Here is a 20486-nt window from a genome sequence, read left to right on the forward strand (position 1 = left end):
GAACCAGCAGTTGTAGAACTCACAGGCTCATCTATATATCAGTAGGATTTGGGTATTCTCTGTTTCACCAAACACAATAGATTTTTAATTTGTTACAATGTTAATTGAGGTGCTTGTCAACTGTCTAATATTTCAATTGGACTCACCGAGTCCTATACACTAGGGCAGGGGTAAGCAAACTGCGGCTCTGGAGCCACATGTGGCTCTTTCCTCCCTCTGCTGGGGCTCGGTCACCAGTCGGCGCCACCATTTTGAGAGGAGCTTCGGGTGAGGAAGAGAGAGAAGCACAGAGCGCCAGGAGAAGACTATATGGCAAGGGGAGGGTTTTCCAGTTGTCTCCACAATTGATAGGGCTTTCGGTTATGACAGGTAGAGGAAAAAGTACACTGGGCTAGGAGGAGACTCTATGGTGGGGGAACTGAACTTCCGGTCAGCTCCAGAATTGAACAGAGGGCTTCCGGTTAGGACAGGGGTGTCCAAACTTGGGAACTTTAAGACTTGTGGACTTCAACTCCCAGAATTCCCCAGCCAGCCATGCTGGCTGGGGAATTCTGGGAGTTGAAGTCCACAAGTCTTAAAGTTTCCAAGTTTGGACACCCCTGGGTTAGGACCTTTGTGGCTCCTGGTGTTTTCTTTTCTGTGGGAAACCAGTCCAAATGGCTCTTTGAGTGTTTAAGTTTGCCAACCCCTGTACGAGGGGTCTCCAACTTTGGCCACTTTAAGACTTGTGGAGCCCCGAGGAACTCAGTGAGTTGAAGTCCACAAGTCTTAAAATGGCCAAGGTTGGAGACTCCTGCTATATACCAATTGACTTAAGATGGGTAACTATAGAAATTGAATGAATGAATGAATGAATGAATATAAATAAATAAATAATAACCAATCAATCAACCTGGATTGGAATCATCCTTGATTCGCCCCAATTTAAAACAGTCTAACCATTCCTTCCTGATGAAGGAAGCTGTAGTTCACAAGAGTATGTTTTTAATAAAAGTGTACATTTTTCTGAATAAGAGAAACTGAGACAAATGAATAGTTTGAATTATGAAAATTATATTTCATTCCCTAAAATCTAGGTGCAGTCAGTTACGAACATTGTGGAATGTTTCATCAGGAGATTGCCACAATGGATAAAGGTTTTTAGGGCAGCTGGAATCCATCAGTGTTGGCTGACTAATGTTGGAAAGTAAAGTGAGATGCATCGGACATTGAATATAAAGGAAAATCAGCAGCAAAAACACTTCTGGCCTGCTGAACTCATGCAACATGTCAAAAGCATTATGCATTACAGTTATTAAGTTAATTTCATGTTTCTCAAGATTCCTATGTGATACAGTCATTCTGAAATTATATTTGTGTTCAGATTGAAGGAGTCTATCATAATCACACAAAACATTTCACCAAGCAAAACTTTTTTGGGGGGAAATTGCTGTCTGGTGTTTCCAATTTTCAAAGTTTTATCTTACTAATCTTTAAAAAAGAAAACAAAAGCAATTTCCTAGAGGGAAGATTCTTAAAATTAATTGCAAAATCTTATTTCAAATTTATCTGGAGCCTTGGTTCGTTTGTAACTTTTGAAACTAAAAGTTTTAATCAATCTTTTGCTATTTTTTTAGGCCCTTAAGTTTATAATTAAGAGTTACTTTGCTAAGCTTTGAAGGAAACTCACACAGTATTGTAAAACCTGTCAGTACAAAGGTTCCTAACAGCCGAATAGCAATGAACAAGCAATTTCCCAGGAACTAGAAAAGGATGTATGCAAACTTAGTATTGTGAGCAAGCTGACAACCTGTCCAAAAAGATTTCAGAGTCTATCAGCTTTCTGGCTCTTCATTCCGCCAATCCTCAACTGTTTTTCATGTAGCCATCTTCAGTGCACCATATCTTCCTTGGAAGTCAAATGGAGGAGTTTTAATATGTGCAGATGTGCTACAAAGTTGGAAGGAATTTGTGGATGCCCTGGAGGGGGGGGATGCATTCCAGAGGAGTAAGAGGAAACTCAGTCTATATATTTTTGTGTGAAACAAAGAGGGTAAACCCAGCTCCCCCTGCCCCCGCTTAACAAAACACAAAGTGTACATGCAGACAGTAGAGTGGTCAGACTAGTAAGATTTTGTCTATAACTGTGAAACAATAACGAACTCAGCATGGAAGTATCAGCAAATGTCTTTCTTGGTTTTGGACCTGACACCAAATGGTAGTTGAATGGTAATGGTTAGCACAGCCTGTTGTAAGTAATGAACAGCTGTGTATAAATCCATGCTTCTTTGCACCTTTCATATGGAAGATATTGATATGACTTAAGACTTATATACTGCTTCACAATGCTTTAAAGCCCTCTCTTAAGCGGTTTACAGAGTCAGCATATTGTCCCCAACAATCTGGGTCCTCATTTTTATCTGGGTCCTCGGAAGGATGGAAGGCTGAGTCAACCTTGAGCCTGGTGAGATTCGAACTGCCAAATTGCAGGCAGCAGTCAGTCAGCAGAAGTAGCCTGCAATACTGCGTTATAACCACTGTGCCACCGTTGCTCATGTCAGAAGAAACATAAAGGTGTGGACAGATTACTTAAGACTTGCGATCAAGAGTGAATAGGTGTTGAATAAGCGTGGACTAAATATAAAGATGGTGTGAGCACCACAAAAGTATGTTGAGGTAAGGTCTCCTAGAAAGAATGAATGAGGACTGACATGCACAACACATATATAAAGCTAAAATGAAGGGATGGAGGGAAAACTGAGAAATTCATATTTCATAAAATCAATAGGTTTCTCAAAAAAAAGTAAAAAGTCTAAAAACAAAAGGCACTGTGTGAATTGCTTTACAGACCGGGTAGAAGTAAGGACAGAAGAATATGGAGAGGTATGAGTGGCATTAGTCTAAATTAGATTTAGATATATTTATTTTTATCTTACGAATATTTTACCTGTTATTTGTTACTCTTGTATTTTTACATTTTTGTTTATGCTGCAAGGGAATGTGTTATACTCACATGCCTATGTTTACCTCTCAAGTAAGCCTATGAAAGATGTCAAGTTAATTCAAGAATACAGTCTCTGATGTAAATAGCTCTCTGATCCATTTCCCACACCAAAACTATGGTCTCTTTGCACAGGGTTTAATGAACAATTGACAATTGACTGGATCCATCTAACAAATTAAGCTGTAATTGTTTTTATTGTATGCCTCCCAGAGTCAAATGTGTGAGCTGGGTGGCTATAGACATTTGATTAAATAAACAAAATAATGTATGGGTATAGAAAACAGATGGACTCACCAAACAAACCACATTTTGCTTTAGCTTACTGCATGACCTCCAATCCAAGTTTTTATTAGTTGGATGGTATAAATGGCTTGAACTAATTAATCTCTTAGTTTTAAGTAGAAGACTTTGAAGCAAGTGTACTTTTATGGTATGATCATGACAAAGAAAATAATATTGTTTATTATATTTAATTGCACATAGTGTACTTGCAGTCGCCACTGGCTTATATAATTTAATTCAATGAAGAAGGTTAGATAAACTGGAGAGGCACTGCTTGTACGAACTGGACAGGTATCATTTGAAAGACTATTATCAACAAATGTACTTGTTCTTTTTAATGTTATTAGTAGTAACAGAGTTTGAATGTGTAGTTAAAAGCATTGGGTTAGGATCGGTGCCCACTGCTGTCCTGCTTTCTGAAACTGCTCATGGAAAAACAGCCACCTGATCATAGCTTCCTGAAAATAGATCTCCCAACTGCAATATTCTAAGCTAGGATCGATAGTAATAAGAGGATCTCTCCTCTCAGAAAATCACCACAAGGACTTCAACAACTTTTGATTTACATTCCCAAGAGACTGTAGAGAAAATATGAGGATGGAAAATATTTGTGGCTATCCGGCTGATGTAAATTGACTGAACTTTTGAAAGTTTTGCATCCTATAAATAAGTGTTATGACAGCTACCATTGCAGCAACCTTTGGAAAGAAATAAACACTGAAAGGGAAATCCCCACATTCTTAACAAATGCAGGAGTGGACCTGTGCCTGAGGCCTTTCGGAGTAGGTTTTTAACCTTCTCCTCACCTAACCAGGCTTTGCCAATCTCCACATATTCAGTTGTCTTAACAGATTTATTTTACCAAGGATAAAGTAAGGATATTAAATGGAGAAACAGAACAGAACAACATAAATCAGAGAGAACTGGCAGTTGAGGAGATGTCTAACAACCCTTTCCCGTAAATGCCACCCACCCGTGCATTTTGACGGTTTCAGCATAGACTAAGCAGAGTCACTGTATTTAAAAAAGTAACATTGTAGAGTCAAAGCCATAGATCAGAGTTGCTTCAGCATGTAAATCACTTTCCAAAAGAGGTTAGCTTTCTGCAGGCCAAACATCTGGTTTTTTTAAACTGAGCAACAGCCTTCTTCCTAATACATTTAACAGAAGCAGAACTGAGAAGCTAAGATCGAGAAATGAAATCCCATAGCTTCAACTCTGTCTAGAGGCGATGACTAAGTATTGGGTAATTGAACCAATGGATGGAAATGACACATTATTTGCTATTAATTCATTCTACCAGACAGGAGGAAAAAAAATGCTAATAAAGGAATAAATAAAGAGAAAAATCATGGTGTTAATTATATATTAGCAACAGCACTTAGACTTATATACCACTTCTTGGTGCTTTTACAGCCCTCTCTAAACGGTTTACGGAGTCAGCCTATTGCCCCCAACAATCTGGGTCCTCATTTTACCCACCTTGGAAGGATGGAAGGCTGAGTCAACTTTGAGCCGGTGAGATTTGAACTGCCGAACTGCAGGTAGCAGTCAGCTGAAGTAGCCTGCAGTGCTGCACTCTAACCACTGGCCACCTCGACTCTGTGGTGCAGTGGTTAGAGTGCAGTACTGCAGGCTCCTTCTGCTGATCACCGGCTGCCAACAATTTGGCAGATCGAATCTCTCCAGGCTCAAGTTTGACTCAGCCTTCCATCCTTCTGAGGTGGGTAAAATGAGGACCCAGATTGTTGGGGGCAATAGGCTGACTCTGTAAACCGCTTAGAGAGGGATGTAAAAGCACTATGAAGTGGTATATAAGTGCTATTGCTAAGTACTATTATTATTATATACAAGTTATTCAAGGAATACATATGACAGGAAATTTTTTCCTTGTGCTATAACATTATCTGATGAAATATGACTTGCTAGAGGGACACAGGGAGATATGTTTCTTCCCCAGGAAGAAAATCGTGCTTTCCCACTATTTAGAAAGTGTAATTATTTCATAACTATATAATGCAATATATCTTCGTTGACATACTAATTCTGAGAACAAATCCAGGCTTATTTATTGATGGAGGAAAATAACCATGATTAAAAGAAAGCCTTGCCTCTGTTCTTATCATCAGTGGGAGAAAACATCTTGGATGGGTTAGACTGAAGTACAATATATAGTTTGAGTGATGTGACATTGTAAGAAAAAGTGGTGGCAAAGAAATTTCCCCCCAGTTTATTTTAAGGCTTAAAAGAATAATGCACTGTCAACCTTGATATATGCCCTTTATCCTCAGTAATCCTATTATTAATGCTGCTGCTGCTGCTGCTGTAAAAAATGATAATACCCTAATGAATACAAGCTCACTGCAACTAAGAAGAAGCTAACTTGCTTAACTTGTTATATTTTGGAAAATGAACGTAAGGTTGTCTTTTATCCTGTCAAGGAAGGGATCAGGGAGATTTTTGTGATCCACACAAAAGTGTTTCCATTGCATCAGTTGTGACATAGTCAGAGACTTTTTGGCTTTCACATCACTTTGGCTACTCTGGTCATCTTGGATCACAGGGCAGCCTAAGAAAAATAACAGGAAGAAAACATAAGCTGGTGAGAAATATTCAACACTACTTGAACATTTAGAAATAAAGATGTTTATGCCTATAAAAATGCCTTGGTTTGAATTCCAGTTACTCTAGATGACAGAGTAACAGAATAAGAGTTCTGGGAAGGAAGGGACCTTGGAGATCTTCTAGTCCAACCCCCTACTCAGGCAGGAAACCCTAAAACCCTAAAACTTCCAGTGTTGGAGCATTCAACAGCTTCTGGAGGCAAGTCGTTCCATTGATGTCTGAGGAAACTACAGCTAATAAGTGACTTGCTAAATTAGTCTCCTCTAACTTGACCTTCTGTTTCCCAGAGTGGTTAACAAAAGATAACCATCCTCTCCCATTTTTTCCTCCCTGCAACTGTATCAACTGACCTTTGTAATGTATCTAGTAGACATCAGACATTTCTGATTGCTTATTTATCACAACTTTGTTAATCCCCCTTTGAAACAGAGAGTGGTCTCACTGTTTTCCAGCTCTAAAATTCAAGATTTCATGAAGAATAACAATGGCCAGATTTTCTAAATTTTGGGGGTTCAGTAATAAGTAAAATAGACGGTGGCATCTGAAAATTTTTGAAAGTGCAGTTGCTAGCTGTAACATGGCTACTGACTCTTATTTTGCCCTGACGACTGGCTGCCATTATATTTGGTACAACAAATTCATCATTTAAAGGTAAAGGTAAAAGTTCCCCTCACACATATGTGCTAGTCTCTCCCAAATCTAGGGAGCCGGTGCTCATCTCCTTTTCAAAGCCGAAGAGCCAGCGCTGTCCGAAAACATCTCCGTGGTCATGAGGCCGGCATGACTAAATGCCAAAGGGGCACAAAACACTGTTACCTTCCCACCAAAGTGGTCCCTACTTTTCTACTTGGATTTTTACATGCTTTTGAACTGCTAGGTTGGCAGAAGCTGGGACAAGTAACGGGAGTTCTGTTACGTGGCACAAGGGATTAGAACCGCTGAATTGCCGACCTTTCTGAACAAGCAGCTCAGCGTTTTAGCCACTGAGCCACAGCGTCCCTAATTCATCATTTACCCAACTACAATATAAGGAAATATTTTCTTTTAACTGACCTGAATCAGTATCTATAATTATAACCAAGTTAAAAATTTGCACAGAATGACATAGGTTTCAAATCTCCATAAAGAAATAATGTACTGACATCATAAAATCGCTCACCAAATCCACCAATCCTAGCTTCTGTAACAGAGGTGCCTGCAATGAGCGTCGGAGGTCAAAAACGGCAAGGGGTCAGCTACAACCACACAATCAAAGCTCCCCCTCCCTTTTTTTATATGCATTGCAGCTTTGACTGCAGAGTTGTGGCCATTATCAGCAGCCTTTTTTGATCCTTCTGCAAGCAATCAGTTTGCAATTTGAAAGTGGGGTGGAGCACAGTTAACATTAAAACTATCCCATGTATGAAATAAGGCAGGAGCTGCTCACCTTGTTTATCTTTCTTTCCCATACAGTCACACTCCAGCAAATCATGGGTCACACAATTGGAATCTTCATGCAATGTAAAGAGGTTTCTAAGTTCTTCAACAGAAAAACGGATATGCTCAGATCCCTTGGAAAAATCTACAACTGCTCCAGAGAGAGCTTGCTTGCTGATTTGTCTTTGATAGATTTTCTCCTCTATTGTGCCTGCATTAAAGAAAGCAAACATTCATTCACTTCCTGAAATAGGCAAGAAGCATACATTCAAGAGTGGTCAAAGCCATTGGCACTAACCAATGAGGTTTCAAAAAGCATTACAAGTATGACATTGCAGACCTGTAGTGAGTAGTCTGTAAATATGAACTGTATGCTTCTGTCCATCTCTCCACACTCTGGCCATTGCCTACAAGAGAGAAGGAGACAATATAAATGATGGATAAAGCCTTCCAGCCAATGTGCTTGGCAATGTTATTTCACTATGTCTGCTTATTAAATTTTGTTTCTAAAAATCTGGCTACAACCAAACTCCTGCTTTACTATGGGTAAGTTCATGAACAAACAAATGAATTTTTTTGCAAGTTTTTGACTGATTGACTAAATTATGTGACATCAGGTCAATGTTGAACCACCTAGATCAGGGGTGTCCAAACTTGGGAACTTTAAGACTTGTGGACTTCAACTCCCAGAATTCCCCAGCTGGCTAGGGAATTCTGGGAGTTGAAGTCCACAAGTCTTAAAGTTCCCAAGTTTGGACACCCCTGACCTAGATGGTCCTCCATGACAATGTGTCAAAAACACATTGACAAAAGCTTGACCAACTAAACTAAACGTTGAGCATCCTGTATGTAATTTTTTCTAAGCAGTCAAACCTTGCCATTTCACTGGCTTTTAATAAATATACTTAGTTAAATAGGTTTAAACCATTAAATCATTAAAAAGGACTTCAGTTCATTCTGATTGATGCTAATAGCTCTGCAGTCCCAATATTAAAGAATGCAACAAACCTGAATATCAGTTGCTGGATTCCAGTCAATATCATACAGGATTAAATGAGATGCTCCAACAAGGTTCAAACCTACACCACCGGCCTTTGAACTTAATAGAAAGATGAAGGCTGCGCAAAATTTACTATTGAAACTATCAACAATCTGTTGTCTCTGGGAGACAGGGGTGCTGCCATCAAGTCTAGTATAGGGATATCCAGATCGTTGGCATACTTCTTGTAATATATTTAAAGTCTGTGTATAGTTAGATACCACAACGACTCTGTAAGCATGGAATATAGAAAACTGGTTATTAACAAATTCCATCTAAGTTGATGGAACAAAATTATTCTAATATTAGTTTTGTTTGCATCTTATAATACAACTAGGTGATAACCCGTCATTGCCCGGATATTTATTTATAGGAGGAAAATGTCCAGAACAAATGTAAACTGTAATGTTGGATTTTCCCCCCTTACCAGAGGGAGTCCCCTTGTGGAGTACTGGGAAGCCGTTACCATGGCAACTCCACTGCGCTGTACAGTAGAAGACATTTTATGGCAGTACAGTTTAAGGCACAACAGGCTGTATCTTAACAGAACACTGCCCCACCGAGAGGTGCTAGGGGTGTTCTACTCCCACATTATTTTTTTCCAGAGAGTAAGTCATCTGTGTGCCAAGTTGGGTTGAAATTGCTCGAGGCATTCCAGAGTTATGCTGGAACACACACACACACACACACACACACACACACAGAGAGAGAGATAAACAAAATGTTCAGTTCTCTGATAGGAACTACCAGTACAAATTGAACTATGGGCCTAAATTTATAGTGTAAATATCAATTATTATAAAAGAGATTGTGCTAAAAGGAAAATGTACCATGCAAGTTTTGGGCACTTGTTATTTATTCATATGAAGGACTTCAAGCAAAGAGAAGATGTCAGTAAACCAAGGATGTATAGCAATAGTGCCTTAGTGAAATGATAGGCTAAGGGTATTAGAAGGCCAGTGGAAAACGGTATGTTTGGGCAAAAGACAAGTCCCACCACAATGAAATAGGCAGAGTCCTGAGAAAATAGCACAGATACAGAACACATCTGTTCTGATAGATAGGAAGCAGTCTTTGTTTCTATAAGGAAGAATATATGTTCCACCAGGAAGCCTATGTGAAACCAACCTTTATTTGATCTTATATGACCGTGATGGCGAATCTATGGCATGTGTGCCAAAGGTGGCATACAGCGCCCTCTCTGATGGAATGTGAGCCGTCGCCCCAGTTCAACTCTACTGCGCATGCGCCTCCCACCGGCCATCTCATCTTTCAGTCTCTTCCATGCATGCTCAGGGCGCATGCGTGGGGTCCATGTGCATGGGGAATGGGGTGTATGTGTGGGGGGGTGGCGTGCATGTGCGGGGGCCACGCAAGCATTGCATTTTGAGGGTTCGGGGACATGTATGTGGATTGCGTGCGCCCATGTGCACTTTGGGCACTCGGTCCGAAAAAGGTTAGCCATCACTATTATATGAGATTAGGCCAGAAAAAAGAAATTGTGTTTTAGAGAAAGTATTTGTTGGAAAATGCCACAGATAATTATTAAAAGGAAGTTAGCTTGTATTTATATGTGGAATGGCACATTTTCAGCTACCTCTCACACCTACTCTACCTACAATGTTTGTTAAAGTTATTAAGCACAGGCAAACACAAGACCAGTATGTTTGTATTTCATATCTCTATGCATGGTTTATTATTAATGAATTGTCAATGGCTGTATTTTAGACTCTGCTTCTCTGCCATCAGCTCTCCATGCCATCAAAATAGCATCAAGATTGTAGGAAAATATTGGCAAGCAAATATTGGGTTTTCTCCTGGGATAGATTTAGAATAAATATATAAACCGCCAACAAACAACAATCAGAGAAGAATGTAGAGAATTAGAAACTGATGAATAAAGTTCATTCATGCTCCCTGAACAAAAATCTAAAAAGAGGTATGAGAGTCAATACAATACAATACAATAGTAGAGTTGGAAGGGACCTTGGAGGTCTTCTAGTCCAACCCCCTGCCTAGGCAGGAAACCCTATACCGTTTCAGACAAATAGCTATCCAACATCTTCTTAAAGACTTCCAGTGTTGGGGCATTCACAACTTCTGGAGGCAAGCTGTTCCACTGATTAATTGTTCTAACTGTCAGGAAATTGCTCCTCAATTCTAAGTTGCTTCTCTCCTTGATTAGTTTCCACCCATTGCTTCTTGTTCTACCCTCAGGTGCCTTGGAGAATAGTTTGACTCCCTCTTCTTTGTGGCAACCCCTGAGATATTCTGCAATCATGTCTCCCCTAGTCCTTCTTTCTCTTAAGCTAAACATACCCAGTTCCTGCAACCGTTCTTCATATGTTTTAGTCTCCAGTCCCCTAATCATCTTTGTTGCTCTTCTCTGCACTCTTTCTAGAGTCTCCACATCTTTTTTACATCGTGGCGACCAGAACTGAATGCAGTATTCCAAGTGTGGCCTTACCAAGACATTATAAAGTGGCATTAACACTTCATGTGATCTTGATTCTATCCCTCTGTTGATGCAGCCTAGGACTGTGTTGGCTTTTTTGGCAGCTGCTGCACACTGCTGGCTCATATTTAAATGGTTGTCCACTAGGACTCCAAGATCCCTTTCACAGTTACTACTACTGAGCAAGGTATCACCTATACTGTACCTGTGCATTCCATTTTTGTTGCCTAAATGTAGAACCTTACTTTTTCACCATTGAATTTCATTTTATTAGATAATGCCCAATGTTCAAATTTGTTCAAGTCTTCCAAAGAGATCAGGCTAAATGAAAGAGCAACGACTACCAAGTTCCATAGCACCAGAGGTGGTTAATACAATAGCTAAGAAATAAATTAGAAGCCACAATGCCTTTTGTCTATGGAGATTCTCAGTCACCCAGGTCATGTTTCTCCCAAAGGTGCTTTTTCAAGAGGCAACTGGACTTTTTGGTTTTTCTTTGAAGACGTTTCGCTTCTCATCCAAGAAGCTTCTTCAGCTCTGAAAGAAAAACCAGAAAGTCCAGTTGCCTCTTGAAAAAGCACCTTTGGAACATGATGTCTCTTGTTTAGAAAAAAGAACTAAGCTACACATTTCAAACGCACTCAGACTGTGCTTTCAATTGAAAGAGCCTTCCTACCTTTCTGAAGATCCACGTTCATGAATTGCTGCCAGCATCTGCGTTAGCACTTTCAACTTTCCTGAGTCACTCTCAGAGACATCGGTCTGAGCACTTTCTTGAGAAAAAGCATCGCGTAATCCACCATAAAGGTTTGTTCGATCTTGGTTATCACAAGATTCAGATTCTTTCTTCTATGGAGAAGAGAATTTTGGAAAAGTATGTGACTGTTTTAGGGACATTCCAACTAAACCCATATCCATACTTTCTGCTTGTTCCCATTGTCATGTCAAACCGCCGACTATTTCCTGAATGCAAGAATGGATAACGTGGTCCTCCACCTGCACTGAGACCATTGCAAATGTTTCTCCTGACTATGTTTTGAAATTTCACTTCTAAAGTTGGCTTTTCCATTCTGATGCATCTTAAGCCCTTCCAGTTAGTCTACCACAGCGATGGCGAACCTTTTTTGGCTTGCGTGCCACAAGTGGGGGGAGCGCAGGGGGGTCGTGTGCGGGCGTGCCGCACCCATAATGCAACACGCGACCCCCCCCCAGTGCGCATGCACGCATAACGTGCAACCCCCCCATTTTTACATGCTTTTTTTGCCCCCCCCCCAGGCTCCAGAGGCTTTATAGGAGCCTGGGGAGGGCAAAAAGAGCCTCCCCCCCCTGGAGGCCCTCTGGAGGCTTCAGGGACCGTCCGGAGGCTTCCCTGAAGCCTTTGGAACGCTTAAAACCACCCTCTGAAAGCTTCAGGGAAGCCTCTGGACAATCCCTGAAGCCTCCGGGGGGGGGGGATGCTCTTTTTGCCCTCCCCAGGCTCCTATAAAGCCTCTGGAGCCTGGGGAAGGCGAAAAATAGCTTTTAGAAAGGTGAACTCAGATGGCCAGCGCGCGCATGCGCGCTGGCCAGCTGACAGGGCAGTGCCTTGCGTGCCCTGACAAATGGCTCCACGTGCCGCTTGTGGCACACGTGCCGCTTGTTGCACGCGTGCCATAGGTTCGCCATCACTGGTCTACCATGTGTCATTCTAATATAATTATACCCCAGCTTTGATCAGTTTTAGATTATGGATTTTTTATGCTGTAAGTCATCTAGAGTCGCTATGTATGAGCTGGGCAGCCGTGTAAATTTGTTTCCTCAATAAAATGTTTGATTTCTGTATTGATTGAAAGCCATGTATTTTCATGGATCTGTTATTGTCTCCCAAGCCCTTCCGGAAGGAGCTAGTTAGAGAAAGCAATGCATACTTTCAATCAGATCAAAATCTGTAATAACTGCAGACTTAAATGCCCACCCAACCATTCTAAGAATCCAGAAAAATATTGAAATGTATGCACACCTGTATTGCTTTCAAGAGAAGGCAGGGATGGTTACAAAGTTTTTTCAAAGCCCCGATGCATATTAAGTGTGGGCTGTTCTCCAAACTTCCTTGTAGGCAAGATCTAACAACCTGAGAGCTCAAAAGAGTCCGATAAAGAGCGAGCTGCAACACCGTTGGACGACAGAAAAGTATGCTCTCCTTTTTGGGGGGCAAGAATTTGTTGATGACCTCTTGTGTCCTTCTAAGAATGAAGAGTCCTGTTAGATGCATCAGCTCTGCTGCCCTTTTCTCACCTAGATCAGTGTCTTCCTAGAAAATAAAATTGGAATATCAAATTAATTCATGGGAATATATTTCCTGCCATGACCCTCTATTCATTCTTGCTTACCATAAAAAGGTCCCGTCCTCCACAGAAGCTTTCTTACAGTCTGGAACCCTGAACATGCCTCTCCTCCCTCTTCCCAAAGTGATATGAATTCTCCTCCCTGTGTCTGCCCTTGCACTCCCATATCATTTCCCCTTGCTCTAGAGTTCAGACAGAACATAAACTTCTAGCCAGAAATCCCAATAAGTTAAATAAAGTTTTTATGCCTAGAATATTTGAAATAGGATTGCGGTCTAAACGTACTCTTCTTTAAATTTTGAACTTCCTTTGCATCTCAGATTTGCATTAAACAATTTTGAAATAAACTCAGCATCTCATCAATGTCTTAATCTGATTTATTCTTAAATTTTTACCCTGCTTTCCTAAGCAACCATGGCAGCTTAGAAAAACAAAACAAAACATAAAATTTAAAAAAACCTTGATAATAAAATCTATACATTTATTAAAATTACTATAATTAAAGCCAATTAACACCTTAAAAGCTTGGTGAAATAAATATTTTTGCCATTTTCCAATATACTGAGAGGGTAAGATTAAACACTTTTCCTCGGAAAGAGCAATTTCATAACTTGGAAGTCATAGATGAAAAAGTCATAAATTACTTATCCCTCCAATGGTAAAGAAACCTCATGTCTCTTAATTTAATGCAATCAGTAAAAAAATCACAAATTCCAATTGTGAGAACAGACCTCAGCTGCTGAAGGTTCTCGCGATCTAAGAATAGGCTCCTCATACACCTTTTTGTATGCAGATAAAGGACCAAGTATTCCAGGATTTACATATTCTATTAAAGCATAAAACTCTTGAAGGTCATTTTGTACTGGAGTACCTTGGGAGACAAAAAATAATTTCGTTAACAATACAAGAGAGCCAATTTTGTGAGGTGGTTAAGACACTAGATTAGAAACTGGGAGATTGTGAGTTCTAGTCCATCCTTAGGCACAAAGCCAGGTAGGGTCATTCCTACACTTTCAACCCTAGGAAGCAGGGATTGGCAAACCACTTTGGGATTCTTGCGAAGAAATGGGCTGTTTATCACCCCCCAACCCCCAGCAGTCTCCAAGAGTCTTGAAGGCACAAATACTGTACACATACATACACACATCCCCCCTTTCCTAATTTGATTTTTATTCATTTTTTAATGCACCAATATAAGGGAACAACAAATCTATTTTTTTTTTACTGCAGGTTGAACAGTGTTGAATTTTACTGATAAAGAAATAAAGGGAGAGTAGTATACATCTATTTAGCTCTCATCGGCTAGCCATACCCTTTCTGGGATTCGAACCCATCCTACTTGCATATTACCATATTTTTCGAAGTATAAGACGCACCTTTTTCCCTCAAAAAAGAGGCTGAAAATCTGGGTGCGTTATACACCGAATACAGCATTTTTTGCCTCCTGAATAGCCCCCTCCTTCACCAAAATGGCTGTGCATACCCTTATGGAGGCTTTCAGACAACTCATGGGGGCTGGGGAGGGCAGAAATGAGCAAAAATGGGCTGTTTTTTGCCCCTCAACCCTCAGCAGCACTCTATAAGGCTCCATAAGGCTATGCGTGCAATTCTTTGACAAATTTTGACAATTTTTTGCTCGTTTTTGGCCCCCCAACCCCCACGGAACACTCTGCAAGTCCCCCCCCCAAGGCTATTCATGCCCTTTTGGGGGTGGGAACAGGACCATTTTTGCAAAGAACGGGCCGTTTTGGGGAGGTTTGCAGAGTGCAAAAACTTTTTTTTTCCTTTTGGAAAGCTCTTTAACCGATTGATGAGAATTACATTGATCAAGTGCTGTGCCAGCAGAAACAAAGTCTTAGGTGCTGAAGATTGCCAGCGATTTCCTTCTCCAGCATATGGATAAATACACCTGGAAACATCTACCTACCTACCTACTCACTCACTCTTTCCCTACCTACTGAATTTCTCTCTATTTTTCTCTCTGTGTCCCTCTACCTACCAACCTACCTACTCTCTCTCTCTCCCTACCTATCTACTGTATTTCTCTCTCTCTATTTCTCTCTCTCTCTATCCCTTTACTTACCAACCTTCCTACTCTCTCTCCCTACCTATCTACTGTACTTCTCTCTTTCTATTTCTCTCTCTCTATTACTCTACCTACCTTCCTACACACACACACACACACACACACTCCCTACCTACCTACTGCATTTCTCTCTCTTTCTATCCCTCTCTATTCCTCTATCTACCTACCTACTTTTTTTTAATTTGCCTCTTCGAAACCTTGGTGTGTCTTATACTCCGGTGCGTCTTATACTCCGAAAAATGTGGTAGGTAGATGTATTAACCTCTAAGCCACGGGATTGTAGTGACTGAATAATGTTATACACACCAGTAAGAATAATTCTTCTTTCACAGGAGAGGCTGAGAAGAGCAGCAGTTGTCTTAATAGAACTGTTTTTCAAACGATGTCCTTCATCACAGATGACCAGGCTGAATTTTGTCTTCTGAATTTGGTCCACAGATCGGAGAAACATCTCATAACTAAGGATCAGGACTGAATAAAGGGGGGAACTGATGAATTCTTCCACTTTGTGATCCTGAACAACGTAAAGAGAATTGAAAGTTATGTGGGAATGGGAAAGCTGGAATTCTAAATAAAAGTGAATCTATGTCTAAATGTACGTCATACATATATAACTAAATGTATTGAATTATTCCAAATTAATTTATGAACGTTCATTGACAAATAAGATAGGATGACTAACTTAGTTTAATGATGCATAATTATTTTTTCCCTGTATGCTTCCAATGACAAATTTTTAATTCGGAATATTAATGAAAAAGACTCTACTCCAATATCCAACTGGGAAACACCATTAGGTTTCCTTCTTTCCTGTTCACTTTCCAATCAATGTTAACCACCTTCTAATAACAGTTGGACATTTTAGTACATACGGTATGCCTATGCCACTGCTTTCAGGAACAAATGAAAGACGGAAAATGTCCATACGGAAAGGCTACTTTTTAATCACAAGCACAAACAGTTGAGTTGCAAGTCTACAGCCTCCATTCATTTGACTGCTATTTCATAAACTGAGTTAAGGACTTAACCACAGTTTGTTAAATAATCCCCACCGGCTGTTCACAATGCTAAATTTTTGAGTTGACAAACTGTATTAAGCCCAAATAAGTAAGATGCGTTTTAGCTCAGTGTTTCATGTGAGCCCAGGAACTGGATGAAGAGAAGGAATGTGAAGTTACATTTAGATTAAATTGTTCCATCGAGTGAAATAAGAGTTCATTTCATGTCAATGAAATTAAATCAAAAGAGTTCTATAAAAAAAAAGGTGAACTTCATCTAAACATTTGGGAATATCTAACATATTAGGAATAGGAGTGTAATTCTTTGGTTCACCTGATCAACTAAGAACACTTTAATTCTCTCGTTTCCCAACCATTTTTGAAATTCCTTTCCCCAGTTCTTCACCAGACTTCCAGGAGTTACTATCAAGGCTCGTTTTATTACAGGCTTGCATCCATAAGGTCCTTGACGCAGGAGTGTCCAGATGAGTGAAATACACTGCAGTGTTTTTCCTAAACCCATTTCGTCTGCAAGGATGGCGCCAAATCTATTGCTCACTCTAAGACACAGACAGCAAGGAAAAAGAAAGTGATTACTGTATAAAGTAATTTCAAAAAAGCCTTCGCCATTTTAATAGAACATCATAGGCATCCCGATTGTTTGACAATATAGCAAAAGCGTATTTATGGAGTAGCCTTTTCATTTAATTGATTTAGTTTTTTTTTATTCCAACATGTCCATACAAAATAAAAACTATGGAAAAAAATATGATTGTTGATGGTTATATTTTTACATAATATTGTTCATTTTTGTTATAGGTTAGATTTTGTTGTGCTTGTACAATTAAATAGATTGGATTGAAAGGGTATAACAGTACTCGTAGTAAAATAAATAGGCATAGATACTGAGATATGAACTCAGAAGGATTGGAGAAAGGCTACAGGTTGTTGTTTTCCTTCATTCAGATTGTATTCTTGAGAAAATATGTCAAACCAGCCCACTTGAGTGTATTAAAATATTATATTTTAGGTGAAGAATTTTTCTACAGTAAAGAGATAAATGAAATTTAAAAGAAGGTGCAGAAAATGTGAAAATTTGAGGTAAGGCTGATAGGTGATCCAGAGAAACATCAATGTTTCCTTCATGAAACTATATTACTCTTTTCATTATTATCTGCATTATCTCCCAAACCTTCATCAAATTTGGCAAAAGCTGTCCCATCTTTCGGAGAATGAACAACCAAACTTTTGTTGAACTGAACCAATACAATTGTTTTGTGCCCTTTCTTCTGGTGGATAAAGACCCTAATTTGGGGGCAGACCTAAGCACAATAAATTCTATGAAATTATTAAGTCAAATTACATCAGTGGTGGGTTGCAGGCGGTACGCCCCGGTACAGGCATACCGGAGCCAGCCCGGAGCACCGGATATCGTTCCGGTATGGTGCTCCGGAGGGCCCACCCTCCCAAGCTCCTTACTGGAGTTTAAAGGCTTCTGCACTTCCGCGCAGGCGCATGGCATGTACAGCACCTGTGCAACACTCCACAGAGCAGCTGGAGCCTCGCGGAGGCACTTGAACGCATGCGCGCGGCTGCACGCATCCATGAGGACGCCGCCGGCCCCGTTCCAACCATACCAGTTGGAACGGGATTTGCAACCCACCACCGGATTACATCATACTTTTAATTTTGCTATAGAGTGGTCTCATCAGCTTCCCTGATAATATAAAATATGGCGAACAATATTGCTAATTATTTCTCTGAAGGGAGAGTTTTCCAGGGGAGAAGCAGTTGCATTATTCATAAATAGAACCGTCCCTCTGCAAAATGTCTCAATATAATTCAACAAAAGGTCTGCCAGGGCTTGACTGACTCATTGCTTGTATTCCGACTTCTAAAGATGTATTTGAAGTAGACTTCAAATCCATCCATTTCTGCAATATTTTTAAAACCTTTGTAATATGCACTGATGGAGGCAGGTGAGACAATTATCTGTCAAAATCACAGGTTTAAAAATATTATATTTATAGAATTTGGAGCAACAAATAATTTTTCTCCAGCCTAGGCCTCCTTAATTTTTAGCAGAGAGAGTGAAAAAGCCCTTGTAGAAAAGCTTTAGCAAAACTGCATAAATAAGATTTAAAAATAAAAAAGATTCCTTCAAGTCAAGACCAATTTCTGGTAACAATATGGACAAGATCACATAGTTTTGTTGGCAACAATGAGGAAACAATTTGCCACTGCCTTCTTCTACAAAGTTGTTTGGCTGCTCCCATTACAACTCACACATTTCCCGTTGGTCTGTCATTCTAATATTAACCATATCACCAATATTAACCAGCTCACTTAGCTTCTTCGAGATCAGCCAAGGTTAGCTAAGCCTGACTCCTGGGTTCCACCTTGTCTATGTGACTTTATCATTCAGAGGGTATTTTAATTTTTAAAAACAGTACATTTGGATGCTATAAAACCAAATATCAGCTTCGAAGATCATTTTTATATCCAATGATGATAGTGTTACCCATGTTGTAAATGGCTCCAGCAGTCATTTTGTGATATTGCCTACATTTCTCTGGAAATGCCAAATGTGGCCACCGGCTCAGAAAGAGGACTTATCAGCTGGTGAAAGAGGCAAAATCTTGTGTTTTTAATAAGTCAAGCAGACCAAAGCTAACAGGTACATGTTGAAGCAATGTTTTCCCTTCATTGTATTTAACTGTATTGTTTATCTTTGTTTATTTGGCGTTGAGGAAGGGAGGAAGGGAGGAAGGAGGGAGGGAGGGAAGAAGGAAGGAGGGAGGGAGGGAGGGAGAGGGGGAGGGGGAGGGAGAGGGGGGAGGGAGGAAGGAAGGTTCTTTTCTCACTTCTGTCATTACTCAGGCTAAAAGTTTGCTTTTGTTTTTGTAACTGTCACTACCTCTTCCTAGTTTCCCCATAGTCATCTCACATTCACAAAAATGTTGCTGAAAATCGCACCTGTATAAGCATATCTTTCTCTCCTCAGCTTTACCACGTAAGGTTTTTACAACATTCCAATGGCAAATGCATCAGCTTTTCCCAAAATCACCAACATCCTGAAAGACTGAGAGTTCAAGAACCAGGAAACCATCATCTTCTTACCTCATTCCCATCACACATTCATAAAGAAATAGAATTCCTTCTCGCTGATGTGGGCGAAGATGGCTTGTGATGTAAGGGTCTACAACCACATCCACAATAGGCAAATGTGACTTGTTAAACAATCGCTGGTGACTTGGGCACGGATATGGCATAACTAAGGAATCTTAAATTTCAAACATAGGAGGTGTCAGTGAAAAAGTATTAGTTTAAAAATTATTATGCCAAATTCAAACCAAGACATGCAAATAACCCTACCCTTTTAATCCTCAAATTGACATAGTTAAATACACAATTAGCAATGTCATATAAACAGCCTTCTCTAAGATGTTTAATATTAAACAAACAGGAAAAACTTATAATTCTGAAATACATGGTGATAATTGTTCAAGAATTTCTTAAGATAAAATCAACAAAATGACATTTTGCTTCACTGGGTTATATTCCAACCTTAATTAATTTCCCAAATAATCCAACTTTTAGGAATGTATCAAACATTTTGAGTCAGCTGACTGCTTTTGGGCTGGATACTTTCTCTCAGCCCGATTCACCTCACAGCATTGTTGTAGGGAAAATAGGAGGAGGAAGAGGAAGAATGATGTATGTAGTTACTTATAAAGTAAAAAAGCTGAGATAAAAATCAAATAAATTAATAAATAAACTTGAAATAGGCTACTAAGATCTAATTTTACATGGGTAGAAGTTTGAGTAAAGTTGGAAAAATGAAGAAATCTTTCTGGTTTTTCTGACCGTAGAAAGATTATTCTTAGGTTGAAACAAGATGTCCCCAAATGTCCCTACATTTATACTGACTCTTCCATTCAGTGTATATTGCTGATACACAGATATCTTATGTTGGTTTAGGCCAGCAATGGCAAACCTTTTTTGGCTCGTGTGCCATAAGTGGGGGGAGCGCGGGGGGAGGGTAGTGTGAGGGTGTGCGCGCACTACAGGTGCAACCCCCCATTTTTTGCATGCTTATTTTGCCCTTCCCAAGCTCCAGGGGCTTTATAGGAGCCTGGGGAGGGCGAAAACAGCCTCCTCCGCCCGCCCCCCCCCCCCCCCCGGAAGCCCTCCAGAGGCCTGAGGGACCTTCAGGACGCTTCCCTGAAGCCTCCGGAGCAGTCAAAACCAACCTCCGAGCAAACCGGAAGTCCGTTC

The 20486-nt window shown here is 40.1% G+C and overlaps 1 protein-coding gene across 2 annotated transcripts in view; it reads right to left on the reverse strand.

The window, feature by feature from the left end:
• Window positions 1–987: 987 nt before the first annotated feature.
• The window catches only part of RAD54B (RAD54 homolog B), a 56595-nt gene continuing 37096 nt past the window's right edge, over window positions 988–20486 (reverse strand). Inside the window, exons 6-16 of one of the 2 annotated variants that reach the window (XM_081953018.1) lie at window positions 19329–19491; window positions 16543–16768; window positions 15517–15724; window positions 13856–13995; window positions 12800–13090; window positions 11477–11649; window positions 8315–8576; window positions 7647–7713; window positions 7317–7517; window positions 7050–7085; window positions 6252–6344 (exon numbers count right to left, since the gene is read on the reverse strand). In XM_081953018.1, coding sequence (XP_081809144.1) covers window positions 6289–6344; window positions 7050–7085; window positions 7317–7517; window positions 7647–7713; window positions 8315–8576; window positions 11477–11649; window positions 12800–13090; window positions 13856–13995; window positions 15517–15724; window positions 16543–16768; window positions 19329–19491 — 1823 coding nt within the window. In that variant the 3' untranslated portion in view covers window positions 6252–6288. Of the gene's footprint in view, window positions 5835–6251; window positions 6345–7049; window positions 7086–7316; window positions 7518–7646; window positions 7714–8314; window positions 8577–11476; window positions 11650–12799; window positions 13091–13855; window positions 13996–15516; window positions 15725–16542; window positions 16769–19328; window positions 19492–20486 lie in introns of those variants that run through there. The other variant, XM_081953017.1, reaches the window with a different exon arrangement.

This window comes from Natrix helvetica, assembly GCF_964273705.1.
Source record: "Natrix helvetica genome assembly, chromosome: 4".
Classification (NCBI taxonomy): domain Eukaryota; kingdom Metazoa; phylum Chordata; class Lepidosauria; order Squamata; family Natricidae; genus Natrix; species Natrix helvetica.